The sequence below is a fragment of the Lutjanus erythropterus genome, chromosome 13 (assembly GCF_056507025.1).
Source record: "Lutjanus erythropterus isolate fLutEry1 chromosome 13, fLutEry1.hap2, whole genome shotgun sequence".
Taxonomy (NCBI): domain Eukaryota; kingdom Metazoa; phylum Chordata; class Actinopteri; order Lutjaniformes; family Lutjanidae; genus Lutjanus; species Lutjanus erythropterus.
Genome location: NC_139329.1, coordinates 17,402,163 through 17,424,127, shown reverse-complemented (window position 1 = coordinate 17,424,127; position 21,965 = coordinate 17,402,163). Strand labels below are relative to the sequence as shown.

Below are 21,965 nucleotides of genomic sequence, written 5' to 3'. Positions count from 1 at the left end.
GGGTGATGTGTTATTATCTTTATCTGTGTGTGTGTGTGTGTGTGTTGTGCATGTCTGGCGTGTGCTGAAGGGGGTAGGGCGTCAAGGCAACGCAAGCCTCGAGACAAGAGGGTGGTTGCCGTGGAAACCTCAGGCTGAGAGCTCAGCAGCCGGACGATTGAGGGAGAAGAAGGAGCGATAGACGGCAAGAGACGGGAGAGAAAGAGCGTGTGTGATGAAAAAATACGAGGGCAACGTCCCGAGGGCAAGGAGGGAAAACTAAAAGAGAGAAAGAGAACGAAATGGAGCTGGAGGAGGAGGAGAGGAGGGGAGGGAGGGGAAAATCCAAGCATCTATCTTAGAAAGACAATGAAAAAGACATTTCCAGACACCCAGTGTGACAGAGGAGATGAGGAGATCAAAGAGGAGTGAAAGACAGATTGAAGGTGAGAGGAGGGATAGAGTGATGTGGACTCACAGGGAACGGTGCGGAGGTAGAGGTTGTCTCTGATGATCTGCTGGTGGTCGTGGTCCACTGAGCCCTTGGAGAAGCGCAGGTTGAGGTAGTGCCGCAAATCCTTGTCAACCACCCCCCCTGAACACAAACACAGGAAGAGAGAGGTTAGAGCCCACATTCAACTGACCTCCAAAAATCTTAGTTGGTTTTTGTGTCATGATATTAAAAGATTGCCCTAGATCAATCACGATGCAAGTGACACTGTATTGGAAACTACTGAAAGGATTTCACTCCAAGAACAAGCAGCCTGCCCAGTAGGCCAGTCATTACACACTCATGCTGTGCAGCCAAGCTTTGCTCAAACTCACAACTTTCCAGTTTCTAGTGGAGATCCCAAAGTTTGCCAGGCTGAAAATCCACAAGACATCTAAGATATTTCGGTTTCTTGGAGTGGTGGAGCCATAAAAAAATCTTTCATAATCAGTTTAAAGGGAAAATGTGGCACTTTTCATGTAGATGCCCAGTCACTGTTGATGGTAAATGTAGTCAGTTAAAGCTATAAATTCCACATTTGGTGCTATACTGACCAAGAAAACTGCTCTTGGAGCCATGTCAGCAGTGCCTGCATGTACCGGGGTTGTGTGTTGGCAAGGATTTGGAAATGCATCACATATAACAATACAGCGTTTATGTTTCAATATATTTTTTATAATTTTTTAAATCTAATTTTAGAAAAACTGTCACAGTATAAAGAACAAACCACCATGTTCATAAAATATGGGTGAAAAAGTAAATTTTTTGTGCAATCAGAACATTGGGATCTGCCTTGGTATTAATTAATTTATTTTATTTATTAACTATTAATTCAAAATCGATTTGTGTTTCGATCAATCGTGTTTTTGACAATCGATACAGTATCACAAAACACAATGTCATGATATTAATGTGTTATCGCCATCCTTGTCAATAGCTGTTTTGTTGGATAAACCGTAGCAACTAAAATAGTCATCTAAGATGGTCCCTGTCAACCAAGAAGCTAAAATAGCCTGTAGTTCTTCATTAACACCATCTACATCACTGTGACATCACTGGATGAAGGACGGACAACATATTTTGTAGCTTTCTGGGTCAATATAGCACCCAGTGAGGAATTCATGGCTATAATTGACTACATTTACCATCAACAGTGACTGGACATCCATATGAAAAGTGCAATATTTTCTCTTTAAATATTTTCTCTGTGCGAACATGATATTGCCTCAGTAAAGAATTGGAACAGGCTGATACAAAAGGTACAGCTTGTTACAGGTATCAGACAGTGAAGATGATGAAGGAGAGGTGAAGGGAGAGATGTGCCTGTTAAGAAAGTTGAAAAAAAAAATGCTTTTTTTGGCTGAATGAGGAAAAATGGCTTATTCAGATTGAAAGCCTGCACTGATTTTCACACCTAAGCAAAACAGAAGAGGCTACACACACTGACATGGTACACATATCATGGTAATTGTGTAAACCAGTGATCCCCTTGGGGGGTAAATATGCAGTGTCAGCAGGTTGGGTGACAAAGGCCTACAGAGGACAGACACTCACACCACCTCATCTCTGAGTCTTTGCTTATCATTCGCCGCACAAACTGTCTTCCTTCACATTAAGTTACTGAACTGAAACAGTAAAATAAAATAAACATGAGTGAGTGAAGGAAGGCAGATGGCTAAGAACAGGCCAACATATCTGAGCTGCACACACACTGTATGATAATGTCCATGAATAGTTTCTCCTCCCTGCATCCCAAACCAAAGAAGCCCAGGAGGATGAGAGGAGGAGAACTTATTCTCCACACAACATTCGGTATGCAAGACTATCACATCTGACAGCAGGAGGGATGAGGTTACATGCCATGCATTTACAAATGAAAAACATGTCTTCTCACTCATGCATACTCTAGCGACCTCCTGCCAGATTGACTTGACAGCGTTCAGCCTACCGGTAGAGATTAATGCAGCGCCCACCCGTCAAAGAGAACATACAGCAGCAGCGTACCGTCGGAGAGGAAATTCTTGACACTGCACAGGCAGATACCTGTATGTATGCCTCCGACACAGGTGACTCTGTGTGATTCTGCAATAATGAATCCTTTTGGAATCACATCTTATGTAAACTGACACCATTTTAGTGAGGCTGTGAAGCACTGAATTGCTTCACAAACGGAGAGGAGAGGAGAGGAGAGGAGAGGAGAGGAGAGGAGAGGAGAGGAGAGGAGAGGAGAGGAGAGGAGAGAGCCAGAAAACAAAGGAAGGCAGGATGAAATCTTAATTAACATTATTAGGGCCATCACGGTTTTCAGATGGGTAAACATCACCACAAACAGCTCTGTATTTTGGCATAGGCCACATCTTTGGTATGCACAGACACTGACACACACATATTTATACATGCAATGCACACCAACACACACAGATGTACAGAGAGAGAGATGGAGACAGACAGGGTGAAGAGAAAGGCAGTACAGAGCCGGCACCTCATCAGCAGCTGGCCCAGATGTTGCTAAAAGCAGTCCTTTCTCCACAGGTATATCCACATCCACAGACAGTCTGTCCTCCCAGGCGTCCTCTAGCCTCGTAACCAACCACTGCACATCTTATGCCGTCTCGGTTAAACCTCGCTGTCCTCCCCTCCTGCCTCCTCGGCGTCTCCACCGCTGCTCACACACACAGCACCGTGAGCACCTGGCTGTGGCCAATTTTAATCCGAAAAAAGAGGACGAGGACGAGGGGGAAGGGAGACGCAAAGAGACGCGGAGAGATGGAGAGAGACGACGACCGTCGGGGGAGAAAAAGAGAGGAGAAGAAGATGTGCCAGTGGGAAGCCAGGCTCCAAACAACCTGCCAGAGGATTGGCTGCAGAGCTTCCACAGTCCTGCAGCAGCCCCTATCTGCTGCTGCTGCTACTACACTGAAGTGTTAGTGCATTTCTGTGGTGAGAGTGTGTGTGTGTGTGTGTGAGTGTGCAAGAAGAGAATCAGAGAGAGACATTCTGTGAGAGTCTGAAATAAATGTTTATGTGTGTCAAAGCATTTGTAGATGTCTGTCTGTATGTCTGAGTTTGTGTTTGTGTGTGTGTGAGTGTACGCAGATGCTCCCTGACATTCCTCAGATACTCTGCATCTCGCCCACCAGATGCTCTCCCTGTTTGACCTTGTGTAAACGTCACTGACTGGAGAGAAACACTGTGAAACGCAGCAGTAGCAGCAGCATATGTCACACTGAGGTTACACACACACTCTTATGCATAACACACAGGGCTGATGACGAGCTCACAGCTGCAGACGCCAGTGAAGATGCCTTGAGCGCCGTCTTGGGCAAGGTTTGGTCTGAATACAAGGAATAAACAAACACCACACAGAGACTCGCTCATGATATAAGTACTGAGCTCAGGCGTGTGGCGTGACCACTCTTTTCTGATCATTTTCCAGGATGTTTTCAGTGATGATCTAGCTCTGGTTGGTATGACAGTCTGCATCATATATAATGCTCCTCTCTGTGGAAGTCTGATTTAAAAGATGTACAGTCTATGACTTTAACTTATCTATGAAGTCATCTTTTGCATGTTTAGAAATTCTGACAGATTGAATTATTAAATCATATAATAATGCAAACACTATCTAAGAACCTACTACTATGCTCTCTGCTTTCTATTGTTCTTTTGTTCATTTCTTGCCTGGTTTTAATGGTCTGTTCAATATTGTTATTATATTTTTATTTTGTCTGGTACAGTAGTATAGTATTTCTTTTCTTTAGGAAAGCCCTTTGTGCTGTATGCTTGGCAAGTGCTAAGTAAATAGGATTTGTCATCATTAATTCATAATCTGAACCCATTTCATTAATTATATTAACAACTGCTGCCTGAACACCAATAACACTCTCTCTCTTTTGTGCTTACTCGCAGTTGTTAAGTCAGCAGCATGGCAAAAGTTAGTGTGTTAGCTTCATCTTATGCACTTCTGCCTGTGATTTCTGAGGTGAAGGATATGTCAAAGTCTCCACTGTGGCTCACAAGAGTATCTGTACACAGGTAACTGGCCAATATGTTTCAATAATACATAACTAACTAGTTCACTGTGCAACCGAATGATTTAGTAAGTTATCTAGATCACGTGATACATGAGGAGTCATGGGTATCCTTTTGTCAGTGCTGTGTAAATTTGTGTAGATTCATCCTAGCTACGTCAGATTCATGTTAAACTTGTATTTTTAGACAAATTTTGAAAAAAAAAAACACAAAAAAACCCAGAAAAAACAAACAATCAAACAATGATTTGGGGGACCTGCTGCAGTAACTCTGAAGGCCCCCTAGGTGTCCCAGACACGCTGCTGAGGACCCATGCTTTACATGCCTAAATGTAACTATGTAACAATGTAACTACCACTGACTCTTATTAATTTAGTACGCCACACCTTTAGTAGTAATATTAAGTGGACTCTAACAATGCCAAGCACACCCACTGTGACTTACTGCTGCATCATTTCATACATACACATTTCTGGTGTTTGACTCACATACAGTTTGGCTCTTATTCATGGTTTTAATCCCAGTTTAGCATTCATTATCATCCAACTCTTTCAACAATGCCCAGCATACATTTGAAACCACTGCTCCTCGCCAGAGTTAAATTACAAACCTTAAACCTTTGCAGGCAAAACAGGGCAGCAAGCAAGCTGTTAAAAACAAGTTGGGGAGAAAGCAACATTGATCTACAGACCCAGCAAACCACTGTTACCAGCAAGCAGTGACTCGTATTTTCATTTGAAGGATAATGCAACTTTTGTCGAGCTCTGATAGATAGACTAGTATAGTTCATTTTCATCTTAAATAGGACAATGTTTAAATAAATTTCCAGAATATTTAGGTCTTCTCTCATTTTTCTCAGTTTTCATGACTGAAAAACTGTTTTCCAGGTTTTCCAGGACAAATGGGAACCTTGCACAGTCAAATTGTTTTGTGGCTGGCTGCTTCAACAAAGCAGGGAAAAAAATGTAGGGAAGACACTTTTATAGATTTCCAAAAACTGTAGCACATCAAGGAGAAAAAGATGACAGCCACGATCAATCACAAACTCATCAAGGCAGACAGTAATCAGTGAAGCTTCTGCTCAGTGAAGCATTACATTAGTCCATGCAGGTCACACAGCCTCCTTCCCATCAACTGACCATCAGCAGATCAAAAAAAAAAAAGAAAAAAGAAAAAGAAAAAACACACTTCAACAAGGTGGCCAATTCAAGCTGTCAGCTCCACAATCCTCCCTGCAGCAGCTGCTAAACACAAACTGCTGTTACTTGTGGAGCTGTTGGCACTGCCTCCACCATGGCAGCCTCCACCTTATTAATCAACACACTGTGATCGTACAGTGCGTCTCTATAGGCTTTGCTGTTGAATTTATATGTCCAATATCGTGTAGTATGTGTCTGCTGTGCTCCTGCTGAGTTTTCAGCATGCTGCTTGGATCCACATGTGGAGAGTCTGTGCTATATAAACATCTGTATACTCATTAGGGCAATAAATGTTTCTGACTGCATGACAGTGGACATCAGGCCCCACCTGGTGAGTATGTTTAACCAAGTAAAGCTTTCAATTTTTTACCAAAGACAGCCTGAGAATCGACAAGGAGTCAGGTTTTCAGAGAGAGATATATGGATGGTTGGTGGCATACATAATTATAGTCTAATGCCTTTGTTGCTTAGGAACACAAAAGAGGCAGATTTGTTTGCACAGCTGTTGACTTACCTCACACACCATCACTATACTAGTGAAGAACACCGGCTCAGAGTATTAAACTAAACTATTTCATTCAAAACATCTTCTGTAACTGTAAGTTTAGCATATTTACATGAAAAAAAACAAAACATCTACGTTAACACGCCAACACACTAAAATCATAAAATTAATAGTATACACAAAAAAGAGGTGACATGAATCAGAGGTCCTCAGCTGGACTGAAATGACGGACAATGCAGTTTACATGACATGCATTTTAGCCCCTACACCACCACAACACCCCCAAATCAGCAGATTTTTTTGCATGCTGATGAGGGACATTTGTCTTACAATGCAAAGTGCAACAGAAAGGCAAGAAATACTCATAACAAAGCCTCACAAAAGCACCTCTGTCATTTCAAATAAAAACATACAAAACCCAAACAATTCTACCCTAAACAGTTTTGTTAAAGCTATTACGAAGGAATTTCATATTTTGTTGATTCTGTGGCCCCCTGTGGATAAAAATGGTAGTATTTACTCCACCATAACCACAAAATATAGTGAGGAAAATAACATCTAAATAAAAATCTCCTTTTTAACTGGCTAACGTACTTCTCACTGTAACTGATAAAATGTAAACACAGGCTCGATTCATCTACAATAAAGTAGAAGCCGACCCAGTGGCAGGCATGAATAATAATAAAAACAGCTGATCTTCACACTGATGATCTTGTTTGCTTATGTAGGTCATATAGAAGCATCAGTATTAAATTGAGACTGTTTCATAATCAGTTAAAAACTCCTTGTAGTAGGTTTAAGGATGTGCTTTGAAATTTAAAACCAGCAGCAGATTTTCTGTATAATTAAATGGTGGAATATACTTCTTGCCCACAAACAGTCAAAATAGTGCACTATGAAATATAGGTTACATTCTGGCTTGAGCAACCTAGTGAGTAAATCTAAGACATTAATTAGACAAAATTAGAGATTGATTAATGATAGGGTGAAATTTAAAATACTAATACTGGAATGTGTATCGTGAAACCGATAATCATTTAATCTCAAGATCATTTCAAGATTGATTGTTACCCTCCTCAACTTTGAATAAAATACATTTACAGTAATCAAATGTTCATGTGAGATCACCAGCAGGCTGCTGTAATAAAAAGACGCTGTTCTTCCACTAATTTTAGAGTTGAAAATACCAGAAGAACCAAACCAGGAATCCACAGGCTTGTTCTGGTATTTACAACACTTCAGGAAAACAGCCTGCGGTTGATTTCACTTATGATTGTTAACAGAAACAAGCAGATCTGACATGAACTCCATCACTGTTAATGATTGCTGCTGTGGCTCTCAGACTCTGAGCAGCCAGGCCAACAGTGCTCACCTCCCGCAGAGGATCTGGGTTTTCTCCTCATTTAGCGGTTAGAAATTAGACAGTTACTTCTCTGTCAATTTTTTTTTTTTTTTTTGACATGATCAAGTTTTTCCAAATATAAAATTAAATACAGCTGGTTCTACAGCTATTACACAGCAAACACATATTCACAAGCTCCCCAAAACAGAGCTCCTTCAATTTCAAACTAATTTTTAGATGCAAATAAAATTCTAATTTGCTTGATTTTTACATTTCGTCTGAATTGACACCAGCTGAAGTTGATGTATTTTTCACATTTTTCCAGTGTTAAATATGTGTTTGTGCTTGTGCAGATGTGCATTTTAACTTGCTGATAAGGTCATTGACTGTAGATTTCCAACAGGTGTGTTCAGACATTTCAGGTTGCACAAAATCATTAGCATGAAGTGTGATCAAAAGTCATCTAAACTGCAAACATACACATTCTTAGGGATCATCAAAGATCTTCCTCAATTTTCTTTCCTCGTTTCAACCCCTTTGCAGGGATATTGTTCGTCTTTCCATTTGGTGAAGACATTTATATGGATGAAACTACAGTGCAAGAGCATTAGCCTAAAGCTGCAATATATCAGGCCTGATAATAATACAGTTTTATTCCCTGAGGTACAGTAGATGAATAAATTGTTAGTCTTGCCCTCACCGCCCTCAGCAGGTCAAATCACACCCCAACACCTGTCACTTATCTTGATAAGCAGTGTTCCTCGAAAACAGCATCTAGCCTGAGGCCAAGCTAACCAGCATGAAAACTACACGCTCGGAAGGATATGAGAAAGCAGATATTCATTAATCAAAACAGAAACGCAGGGTTCACCAGAGTCTCACCTGCCATACATTTATCTCTGCTGCTCTATTTTAAAACACTGTACTGACATACATTATTTCTTCTCTTGCTTTGTGCCTCACTTATTCAGTTAGACATACTGTAGGTAGGGAGGATGTGTGATTGTAATTCTGCACTGTATTCGGGTTTGTATTTGACCTTGGTCATTTACATTTTATATTGTTCTGGCAGCAAGGCAAATTTTCTTCAAGATATGAATGACATTAAAGTTTCTGGAGCTACAACTAACAATTAATCTGATAATTATTTCCTCGATTAACTGATTAATCATGAAGTCTATAAAGTGTCAGTGAAAGGCTCATCACAAGTGAGCCCAAAGTGATGTCTTCAAATTGCTTCTTTTGTCTAACCAACAGTCCAAAACCCCAAGACTCTTCATTTACAGTCATAAATGAGAGAAAAACAGATAATGCTTACTTAAATAAACTAGAACTAGCAAATGTTTTGACATTTTTGCTGGAAAATGACTGAAACAATCAATTATCAAGATAGTTGGCAACTAATTTTCTTCCAGTCAACTCGTCAACTTGCAGCTTTTTTTAGTGACACGCAGCACATACTCCTGAGCAGCACTCTCTTCTAACAAGGCAGGGCTGGATGCGTCGCATTGTTTGTGTGCACCAACATGAGGCTTAGGGGAGGAGCAGATAGATGTAGAAACCGACAGGAGCCATTTTGTTTGATTTGGGAAGGCATAATTAGGCCTGACATGCCCACTTTCCCAGGAGGCTGAGAGAGGAGGGAAACACAGTCGTGCCACATTGATTCTCTGAGTTTCTCTCCTCACAACTGCACAACTCTTAAAGTGCAAACAACCCTACAGTCACACTTCAGGAACCCATGCTGGCATGCCAACTCAGACCCTTACTGTACATGACCCATACACACATAATCACAAGGCAACATGTTCACACAAGTGAAACAGTGAGATGTAAAGTGTGGTACAGCATCATGTCGAAGCTGGCTAGCCACTCAATACTCTCCTGCACAAAATCCCTGTCTTTCTCACTTGACGCACACACATATACTGCCTCCTTTCCTCTAACCGAAGCACTGATACACCTGACACGCACCACAAGCACCTGATCGAAACAAAGTCAAAATGACACACACACCCTACCGCAATGAATAAACAGAGGGTCTGCCTTGGCCGGTTAAAGGCTGAGGTCTGAGCCAATGGTCAGAGGAGTCGGGGGAGAGCTGAGGTGAAGTGGTGCTGTGCCCGAGCGGATATCATGGAGAACAAAACTCGGAGAGAGGCTTGGTGATCGATAGCTTGCCCACACTCCCACAAGAGGTCACGCAGTCTACACAGGAGTACAAAACTGCAGGGCGGGAGTCAGCATATATACAGCACCTCTGGAACACACACACACACACACACACACACACACACACAGTAAAAAGAAGAATATATTTTCACCTGCTTCCTCAGACAAATTCTGCTAAAGCTACTGAGCATCACACACAATATCTCCTGAAGCATCTTAAGCAAATACCAGCAGAGCCACTGAACACACAGCTGGACATTATCATATCATATTATCATATAGCTGAAATTCAGACCATGTTTTCTTTTCCTATTCCTATTGTTTTTTGGTATATGACCTGGAGGGAAATGTAAAACTGAACTGAATAACCTTTTTCACGGCAGATATTTGGACTAGTCAAACACAGGTGTGACTAACAACCTTACTAATTGCGACACAGTGCAGTGATGGAACCATCATCAATGTTATTAGCTGCACCTGTGATTCTCCTGTCTGTACAAAATCTGATTCATGAGGACGATATAGCACAGACATTATACAACATGACCTCACAAAAACAAACTCTTTGAACTGATCAAGCCTAACAAATATAACATATTATTATATTTTATAACATATCAAAAGTCTTAAGAAATCAAAGTGGGGGAAAAGACTGAAAAACACTTTACTAAATACTGCTGCCCATGTTAAAAAATTGACTCATGTATGTCTTCTCGTCTTACATCCATACAAAGGGTTCAGTATTGCCCACAATCAATACACAAGATATGGAGCTAAAGTCAGTACAGTGAATATGCAAAAATTTCTGTTGCATGTGAGGTTCACCCCATTTTTTTTTTTTTTTTTTTTGGTAGGATCATATTTAGTAAATTTTCAAAACTTTATATGGTACGATACAATTCCTTTGTCTCTCATTTAGACAATATTGAGGAAACAAAGTCAGTTGACTTTGTTTATGTTACAGTCTGTATTACGTTGAATGATACTTTTGGGTAAAATGCCTGGATAAATAAACAAAGAAACAAAAGTGGACTGACACTATCAAGATTTAGATCAGCAAGGTTTAGGCTAGGTTTTAAAAAAAACAACTACATCTACTCTGCAGAGAAAGAAGGGAAGACTTTTGACAAGGAAGAAAAAGAAAAAGTGCTGATGCTCATTAATCAAGCACATCACTCAAATCCATTTTCTTCAATCTTGATTTTAGGTGTGTGTGTGTGTGTGTGTGAATACTTTTTACACTACTGGCCACCTCAGATGAGTAACATCATGTCCATATTCAGTGGACAGACAGGCAGACAGACTGGCCTCCACAGCTGCTGCTATCAACGCGTGTCCACACGGTTACTTCTCCTGAGCTGCTGCCGCTGCACGTTAACGTTTATCAAAGGTGATCAATAGTTGTATTTCATTCGGACTCCCGTCAGACACAAAGCCACTGAGCAGTACTGGATGCGTCTGTAAGCAGGACACAGACAGACAAACAGACAGGCTGCAGCACAGCAAACATAAGACAGACAGACAGACGCATCATGCACTGCAAACTACCTGATTGGTGTTCACTCCGTTCACTCTCAGGACGTTATTTTGTCTTAAATTCTGCTTAATCCTCTCATCAAAGTTGCAAACACTGACACCCGTTTTGGCACGAGGAAGAGGCGGTGCCGTTGTGTACCTCGCGGGGCACTATACGCACACAGAGCAATTTGCGTTGTGTGCGTATTGTGCGTGAAATCTATTTACGTTTTAAACGTACATTACACATATAATAATATTTAACTACATATAAAATTTACATGTTCACATTTATATTTTTGTCTCGTTTTTAAGTTACATGATATAATGTGCCTATATGGTATAATCTGAATTTGTAGTAACTAGTAACTATAAAGTTCTCAGATTAATGAAGTGTTTTAAAAAAGTACAATTTCTCTCTGAGATATGGTGGAGTAGAGGTACAAAGTGGCATAAAATGGAAATATTCAAGTAAAGTACAAGTACCTCAAAACAGTACCTAAGCACAGTACTTGACTAAATTCATCAACTATCTATGCAGGTCATTTACAAATATTTTTATTTTTCACTTTACATTTTCTTTTATTCTTTACTAATCTTTGTCCCTTCAATTAATTATATTTTATTTTAGCATTATACAAAATTCATGTATGTTCATTGTACATGTCCTTTCTGGATGAATAAAAATCTCATCTGAAATTAATTTCTTTTGACCTGGACTTGTTCCTCATGTCTTCCTCTCTAAAGAACATAATTTTCTAATTTCTCTCTTCATTTCCCACTACACACGCGTTTCTACTATTCTGATTTTCCAACTATCCTTTTTGGCCTCTACCTCATTTCCCCTCTCTGTCTCTGCTTTGTCCCATCTAACATTTTAGTTGCCCAATTTCTCTCTTTGTCTCCTCATGCGCCTCTCCAGTGGTCCCGTTAAGACTACGCTGGTGTGACCCAGTCTTCTTTTTCTTGTTTTACAGTCCCAATTAGGCACAGGTAGTTTGAGCTGGCCTCAAACGGCCTGTGTGTGTGTGAGAGAAGGCAAGACAGAGTGTGTGTGTGTGTCTGTGAATTATACTGTGTATATACTGATTTTCTACATGAGGGTGTATTGTGAAGACCATTTAGATGTGAATGAAGTATCTGTTTCCAGTAGTCCTAATGGCATTATTACAGCAGGCGGCAGGGCCCATTATTAATAGTAAATGACAGAGCCTCTCTCCTAAAGGTCTTAATATTGATCCCCCCCCCTCCTCAGACTGGTCTTAATGATGATGTTCCTCCATGTCTTTCTCTACACTGCCGTAATCAAGGCCAGACACACATTTACAACCTCAGAGTCACTATAAAGAGAAACAAGCCCACACTACAAATGAGACTTCGAGATTAAAAGAGGGATGTTATAGAAATTGCCAACCCTAATATTCCTTATACCATCCTCCTCCCACAGCAGGCAAATTAATTCCTCGTCTCCCCTCACCTAGGTGCTGATGAATGTTTTTGTGTATTTGGTGGCTCTTGTTTTAAATGTGGCTATATGGAGATGTTTGTCGCTCCTGATTGCGCTCTCCAGTTCAAGCAGTGCTCCTCACACTCTATCAGGAACAACAAGCAGGATGCATCTTAATGAGAATTAAAGTAACAGACTGAGAGCTGCAGAGGAAAAGGAGAAACAGTCAGGGAGTAAAACTCTGGAGGATGGGTAAAGGTGTGTGTGAGCTAAAACTCTTTATCCTGTATTCTGTTGCAGTTGGAAGTTGAGTAACAATAATGGGGAGAAAATAGAGAGAAGGGGAGATATGTAGGAGCCGTAGAGGCAACAGAGAGTAATAAGAAACTCATTGGTTAGAGGGTGCAGCGGTCGATAACCGGAGGGGTTAAAACCAGCAGGGGTGCACTCCTGGTCAATACAAAAAATTAATAATTGTGGCTGTGGCTGTGGCTGAGAGAAGGCCGCCCTCTGAGCATCGTAATGATTCTCCTCCCCAATGCTTCATTTTGGCTGCTATGGTCTGATAGTCTAATAAAGCCTGTCTGTATCACTACAGGGGCCCTTCATGCTGCTAAATCCAAAACTAAATGAATTGAAATCAGCTCAAGTGCACTGACCTGATGGCTCCTTTCTTTTCCTCATTACATGTTAGGATGAACTATATGAACAGGAAAATTATACGCACCCAGCACATAAAGTCAGTAAGAAGTGGCCATAACTCACATCCTAACAAGTCAGCTGGAAAAGCTTTTATAAGCTCTACACTAAGCTGACATTTTGGTCTGACTCATCAACATTTTAGTATTTTTGACCGTCATTTTATTCTCGCCATCATCATATACATATACATCATATTTACACTCAAAAATTCAACAGCAACATTTTTTTTTTGTTAAGGAAGTATCCTTGCTCTTTTGAATACAGTGTGGACAGTCCACACTGTACTTACTTGGAGCAAATTTCTAGCAAAGAGAAAGCCTCTGTGGGCAGTGTGTTCTCTATGAATTATCCAGGAAAACCTGGGAAGACGAGTTCACAAGTTCACAAAGAAAATATTATTCAGCTCCATTATTTCAGGGTAGGATTGAGCGATACGGCTTACAAATAATGTCATTATTTTATTTTATTATAATAATAATAACAATAATAATAATAATAATAATAATGTAATGTAGCCAATAAACCCAGGAAAACAACACAAATGCCATATATAACAATATCCAAAATCAATCAAAAGACAATATCTAGTCTCACATCATGACATTGACATAATGTATTGGCTGGCCCTACTTCAGGGTGGCGGCATCATAGCAATTGATATTTAAATCTCTGTGCAAATCAAATCAAAACTATCTGCATAGGTAGACAGATACCACTGTATCTCTAACAGTTTCAGAATTTCACATGCACATTAAATGGAAAACTTGACAGTTTGTGTTTGTATTGAAAAATGAATTTATTGCAATAAAACTATGAAAAAATGCAAAACTTAAACCATGTCTAACGTGGGTTGTATAAAAGAACACAAAGCAAATCCTGATGATCATGATTCTTTCGTTTAAAGCACAAAAACACATAAGCAAACATCAGCATTAATTCCAGCTGGATGTTATTGCTAAGGGAGTAGAGGGAACTCAGAGGCTGGTTGTTCCAGACACAATTTTTGATATGTGCTTTAGTAAAACTATGCAACATGATTCCTGAACTCATAAGAGATGTGGTGGTTATAATTACAGTCATCAGTCAGTCTCCAGCTCTACGAACAGCAACAACTGTCACAGAAATGTTTACTGAATGTTAAAACTTTCATCATATTGATCTGAAATATTGGGCAATCAAATGAATAGCATACTTTTGAGTGAAGCTGCTCTATTTTAGGGCCTCTGAGGAAAAAAATGATCAGATAACTACTGTCCTCTGCTGGCAGGAAGTATCAACTACAGTGATGAAATGATCCTGAATACAAATGAAGCTCTTAAACACATCAGCTGAGATTTCTTCCAGTAAGTAAGACAGCCAGGGAGCTGCCTGCTGCTGCAGTGAACATGATGAGGTCGCAATGCAATCTAGGATCATATTTAAACAGTCCAGCAATTAAATCGTTCTCTTCTCGACTGATGCATCACCACTACGGCACTCAGGCCTTTTATATGAGAGAGAATTATGTGGTGTAATTCATGTAAAAGCCATTTTCTCTTCATTTGCCTCAAAAAAACATAAAAATAAAGGTTGACATACAGACAAAAAGCAGGTGATTTAGAGGATTTTGAAAAAGCTGAATGTATAAAATGGCTTTATCATAACAATATCCTTCATGTTTGTACATTCAGGGTATAATAATACTGTTTAGGCTACACGAGTTGACTCCAATCCAAGATATTCTGCTCAGGAACGATGGCGAGCGTCTTTAGAAAGTCAGAGAATTGCAGAACATTGTTGGTAGCCATCCATCCACCAGTTTCAGCGCTGCAGCTGGAGCAGCTCCTGGCGCCAGCTTTTATAATCCGTCTCATTCAGATCTGAGGCCCAAAGCAAAGCTATCAGATTAGCGCTGCTGGCTAATCTACACTATGTCAATGAATGAAAACCATCCGCTGCCTTCTGTGCCGCCATGCCTGACTGAATAAGATATGATTCTGCTGTGAAACTGGGAGGAGTGGGGGGGCTCTTGTTTCACACTCAGAAAGTTAGCTATACAGTGCATACCATTTTGAAGGCAGACCTTATGTCTTACACTGTGATTTTGCTTGACTGTGCCTCTGTATGCCAGCAGAGGGAACACACACAGACACACAAGCCCACATACACACACATACATAGAGACTGAATAACTTTGGGTTCACGTTGATGCGGCGGTCGTGATGATGAGCCAGATGTCCCAGCTGCCTCCATCTCTGGAGGTGAGAGATGGTTTTGTCTCACAGCTACAGCGGCCTCGCTGAACCCTCCCACCTGCAGAGTGACTGAGGCCAGGAGGGGGAACAGGCAGGGTGCCAAGACCGCACATGGCAGTGATGAGGATGGTAGTAACTGTTTACCGGTGGTGAAATGTGACTAATTACATTTAGTTAGGTGCTGTACTGAAGTACACATTTGTGGTACTTGGATTCAGAGGGAAATACTGTAAATTTTACTTCACAACACTGATTTGAAAGCTGTATTTACATGTTACAAATTGAGATTTTCACACACATTACAGATATGATGGGCTTGTATTCTAATGCACTGATATACTGTAGATTTAACAGCTAAACAGCATATCAAACAAATAAATCTAGCTCCACAAAAAACAAGTTTCTCTTTTTAAGTCTTGGAGGCTTGAATAATTTAATCATGCTTAGTTACTGTCTGGGTTGTTGGTAAAATGTGTGTCAAGATGGATGCCTTATCTTCTTTTAAATCTAGTTTAAAAATCTATTTTTGTCGGTGCACATTTACAGTTGTTGTGATCTGAACTGATTTAAGTCACTTCTTAAAGACTTTTTTCACAAATACTTTCTCTCTTTATTGTATGTTTAATCATTTTATATTGTTTACTTTACAGTTATATAGCCACTTTTGCTTAATGCTGTAAAACCTTTATACTGTTTTAAAAAATTCATCACCATTTGTCTATTATTTTTATTTTGTCTACCTAGGAGAACAAACTAAGTGACTTGAAGTGCATCAGTAAAATGCTGTTCATATGTTATCAGATATATCATATAATAATAGTCAATGACATGGGGTCTTTTTCTGCATTGAGCCATTTTAATTTATATACGTTAATACTGTATTTGTGCTTTTGAATGCAGGCCTTTTACTTGTTATTTAATATTTTACAGGTATTTCTTTTGAGTAAATGATCTAAATACTTCCTCCACCACTGTTATACTGAAAATACCACTGAGGACCTGATTACTGGAGCCTTGAGTACTCTGGGTTTGTTTTATGCATTTATACATAGTAATATCAATTAAATAATATATTTTACTTTTGCATCTTGAATGCAGGAGTTTTACTTGTAATGGAGTATTTTTACAGTGTGGTATCGCTACTTTCACTTTAATGCAGGATACTTCCTCCACCACTGCTTTACTTGCTGTATACAAAATGCAGCTAAGGAGCTGCAGCTGTGAATATTTTGCTATTAGGTAAACATAAAATAATATCGCCAGTTTGTCAATCAGCAAAAGTCAGATTTATAATAAAACTTACTAGAGGTTGTTGGAGCTTAGTACAGTGGTTCTCAAATAGGGGTCTGGGAAACCCAGGGGTCCGAGGCGCTCCAGAAAGGTTCATGAAAAGTTTTCAGATTCATTAATTTTAATAATCCTGATATAAAACAAGCAATTTATTTATTCATTTACTTATTTATTTACAAAATGCTTCATTATAGCCTGAATTTATTTTATGATTAAACCTTTAGCAATCATTACTTATTTACACAAACTGGTTATTTCCTTTCTGCAGATAATTTTATAGGCCTATCATATTAAAGTCTGAGGCTCAGCTTTTTTATTAGGCCTATTTCATATTTTCTATCAGTTATATTTAACATCTATTTTTTATGACATATTATTTAAAATAATTAATAACTGCTTGTTATTTTATGTCTGCACAAAGAGTGAAATCTCTCTTGATGTGTGTGTATGTATGCTTTGGATATTCTGTGTTGACACGGTGCATATATATGTAATACATACATGTAATATCTTTAAAAATAACAAAACTAAATAGAAGTGTAAAAAAAATAGGGGAAATGTCAAATTATTCCACAGGGCACCATGAGGGGGCTCTGCAATATTTTCTATCTTGTAAGGCAAGTAACACAGGCACAGTGAAGAACTGGATGTTTCTGTTAAAATGCAGAAGCACTTGAACTTGATTACATGACTTTCCTTAAATAACCTGAAGATAAGGCTGCTCCACCAAGTGGTTGGATGTGTAAATACAAATAAACACCAACGCACATACAGTAAAAATGGTTTCTACACACATGCCCTGTAACAACTTATTTCCAATGTTAAGTGTAAAATGACTGAAGTGTGCTCCTCGTCTCTGTTGGCTCGGCACTGAGGACTTGATGGGGTGTGGAAATTTTTGGACAGAGCAGAAAAGTCCAAAATATAAATTTACTCCACACTGTGCCAAAATGTAGTTGCCAAAAAGAAGTGGCCAAAAAATGTAATAGGATTTGATTTATACACAAAAAGCAAGAGGTGCAGGCACAGGAACACCACTACACAGACGCAGAAAGAAAAGAGAAGTGGCTGCTGTAGAGCACCACTGCTATCATAAACAGATATGTTTTGCACTGTAAAGACTTTTATTTAATGACCAATTATTTTCATAGACTTCTGTCCTGCTAACCCTCTGCACCAAGCTGATATAACTAAAATGTCACACTGACAACTTAACCATTTCTTATTGCTCCCACATAAGCATAATACACACACACACACACACACAGAGAGAGAGAGAGAGAGAGAGAGAGAGAGAGAGAGAGAGAGAGAGAGAGAGAGAGAGAGAGAGAGAGAGAGAGCTATCATGAATAATCATAAGAACATGGTGTTATCTCAGCCAAATAAACTGCTTTTTTTAATGGCAACATCCTACTTGTGAAATACGGCCTGTTTTTGCACACACTGTATTATATAGTCACATCATCACCATGGTGATCCATCACTAAAAGGTCTGTGCTGCTATTCTGCTAAACCCTTAAGGCAAAATCTCCAGTTCAATCACCTCGTGATCACAGCCAATCACACACCACCCTTCACATCATCATGGTTGGCAAAAAACTCAGATCCTATTAGGACTTAAAGACAGCAAAAAAAAAAAAACAGCACCGCTATCTGCGTTTCACGAACACATCCACACGCAGCACAGTTCCAGATTGTCCCATGCAGTGTGTCCACGCTGAGGAGAATTACATTGACCTAATTCACTTAACTGGACCAGTTAGATATTTGGTCACTGGCTGGCTGAGCTGGAGTTTGATCCTCTGAGCCGAGCTCCAGCAGCTTCTAGCCTCAATAAAATCATCCTCCGCCTCTGACAGAACTCATCTCTTGGTGAGTTATTAATACCAACAGAGCAGACAGGATGTTATGCACTGATTCTTCAAGCTTCTCATCAACAAAGCGACATGAGAGGAGAAGAAGGTCGCCTGCTCTCCCTCTGCTCCATCTGTCCCTCCATACTGTACCCGCATTAAGAGGACTGGCACGACTCGGACAGTCAAGACAGAAAGAAAACTTGACAACTTCTTACAATCCTCAAAGGTCTGGTTTCTAGACACATTAAAATGCCAGTTTTACACCTATTACTTAATGCTGCAACATGGCTTCATTTTATGTGATGCAGGATGTTTTAAATGACTCTACATGAGTGATTATCCAGTGATAGCTTAAACATGAAAAGCTTGTCAAGCTTTGATTTTTCCACATATTGCAGCTTTGTGCATGCATTGTGTCCTTTTTTATCATTTCCATAATCAAACGCAGAAGAGAAAAATGTAAGGAATAGATTCAGCTGTGTGTTTATCTGCTCTAACATAAGCTGCAAGCATTATCATGCCAGACTATCACTATTACTACCTACAGTGCTTCCAAAGACAAGGCGTCAGGTGTTACCTAACTGCATTATTTTAGGATGCTACAGGTTAGAGAAATGGGAGCTAAGCTATTATATCAGAGTTTAGAGTACAGATAGCGGCTCTGTTCTGCTCTTTGGTTTGGGGACGCTCCAGCAACTCCCGCCAAAACTTGTGCTAGATGGCGTTACATTTGCCAAACTCATCAATTCCTCCTCCACAAATCCCTTTCTATGTAGAAGTGAAGCTTGCTGTTTGAAAATATGAAAATTAAAGCAGAATTCTGACCACTGTGATGCTTGTTTAAGTATGTTTTTTAGATTGTAAGGATTTAGAGTTTATGTTAAGTTTACGTTTGAATCAATGACATGCAGCATTGCTTTGGAAACATTAAGAAGAAGAGCTGAATATTTATCAAAATATTATCAAACTCGCAATATGGTCAACTGAAATATCCAAATTGCAGGAGCTGCAATTTTTTGATGAAGGTAAAATGTGCTACAACATACCAAAAATTACCACAGTGATCAGTGAATCATATCACAATTACAGTATCTGTCAAAAATAATTTCAATATTATCAATACGATAAGTTAACTAGCCTTTTTTTTTAGCTTAGTTTTGTCTGAAATCAAAGACCTGTTCAACCATAAACTAGTTAGTTAGTTCTTCAACTATTATAAACAAAAAAAGTTTTGTATTTGGATCAAATTTCAGACTCAAACATTTTGTAACAACAGTCTTTATATACAGGAGTGTATATGGAAATCAAATTCCTTGAAGTAATATTAGACAGCAGATTGAAGTGGTCAAAGCGGATAATATAAACTGTTAAGGGGGGAAGTTTGGCCGTTATTAAGAGAAGATTTTTACCATAAGAATGCATTTCTCACATTGTTCAAACATTAGTTCTCACTCATCTGGATTACTGTGCAGTAGTGTGGTCAGGTGTGTCAAATAAAGACTTGGAAGACTTGGAAAACTAACACAAAGCAATGTACTGTTATGTACAGAGGAAATGGTTTGCCATCAGAAAGTACTCATTTAAGAAGTAAAACTGACTATTTTTGGACATAATATAGGTGGGGACTTGGCATTGTTGTTACTTTTGTCATTAGCAGTTTTATTGGTTTGGATTTTGATGGTTTTTCTTTTCTTTTTCTTTTTTTTTACTTTTAATTTCTTTACTTTATGATGCAATGTTTACTTGCGTGGACCCCAGGAGAAGTAACTCCTTCCTCAGTAATGCAGATCCAGTTTCATAAAAGAAATCATCAACTGTAAACTGTAACTTTACTTTTTTGTTTAAAAGAGAATTTTATATTTCAGATACCGTGGTCATAGTCATGATGCCTGTTTACAGAGTTTCATTAGTAAAGAGAGGGCTCCCTGGTCTGGCCTGGCCTACATAAACTGTGGCCGAGAGCTGCTGCACAGTGTGACAGAGGCTAGCTGTGCTCCACTTAGATGTTAAAGGCCATGTTAACATTTTAAATTCGCATTGTTTTTCACCATATATTGTTCTCATAAACCAGAGTGGATGAAACGTCCTGGGGTCTTCCTCCTCCACACTCCTCTCTGAGAGGCAAAAACGCAATTTGAAAGGAAGAAAATTTCATTTCAAAAACAGGCAATATCAGCAAGCAGTGACATATTTCTGGCTTTAAGTCTGCATTTCTTATCCACATGCAGCTAAGTACCTTCAGGTAAGGAAAACAGCATTTTGATATTTTGTTTATTCTTATGTAAATCAGAGCATTATTTGTTGTGGGTTCAGCCAGGGATGATGTCCCTAATATAATCCAAATATAAAAAATACAAGACCAAAAATAGCTGACAATATTATTTATATCACCGTATTTGTGCCATAGCTATTTATGACAAAAGATTAATGCCAATTAAAGTCAACTAAAAAGAGAGCTGGCCGGGTTATTTAGAAGTTGATACATATTTCATTTTAATTAATATCTTTTTCCTCCATTTTTTTCCCTTTTTTCTCAAAAACTGAGACTAAACAGGAGAAGTTAACTGATAAACAGCACTGAAATGGAGCTGACAAAACCGAAAATTATGGAATTATGAAATGATTCTGACATCTTTAGCTAAATTAGGGAGAAAGAAAAGACAAAGCCGAAGCTATTTTGTCTCTTGTGCTTTAGTCATTGTGACAACTTGGCACGTTAAAGACACGTCATGAAAAAACATGTTAGAAAATCAATTTTATTTGATTTTGATCAAGAGTCTGCCAGAGATAATCAGGAAAAAAAATCACAAGATGGAATTTTCTCCATTTCCCAAAGTGCGTATTCTCACACCTTCACCATACTCTTCTCTTAAACTCCACCTCTCTTTCTCACTTACACGCACACACACACACACACACAGACACACACATGCACAAACACACACATACACACACAGTCATTCACACTTCCCTCCTCTCCATACTGTTCTAACACCTCTCGGCGGTTATGATCTTCATGGCACTTTTATAAATCTGCCTCACTGAGCCGAGCAGCCGGTTGCACTTCACTCTTGCTCGGTGCTGATGGGGAGGAGATGAGCATGGGCATGTGAGAGATGTTTATCAGATAATTGCATACAGATGGACGCGGCCAATAACTCATTTGCAAACCAGCATTTAAAAGAAAATCTATAACTACATG

The 21,965-nt window shown here is 39.3% G+C and overlaps 1 protein-coding gene across 5 annotated transcripts in view; it reads right to left on the bottom strand.

Annotated features, from left to right (window-relative positions):
- Positions 1–21,965, bottom strand: part of magi2b (membrane associated guanylate kinase, WW and PDZ domain containing 2b) — a 101,195-nt gene that overhangs the window by 71,668 nt on the left and 7,562 nt on the right. For 4 of the 5 annotated variants that reach the window (XM_084733456.1, XM_084733452.1, XM_084733454.1 and 1 more), the window contains exon 2: positions 458–574. In XM_084733456.1, the coding sequence (XP_084589582.1) occupies positions 458–574 (117 nt within the window). Of the gene's footprint in view, positions 1–457; positions 575–2,951; positions 3,249–21,965 lie in introns of those variants that run through there. The other variant, XM_084733453.1, reaches the window with a different exon arrangement.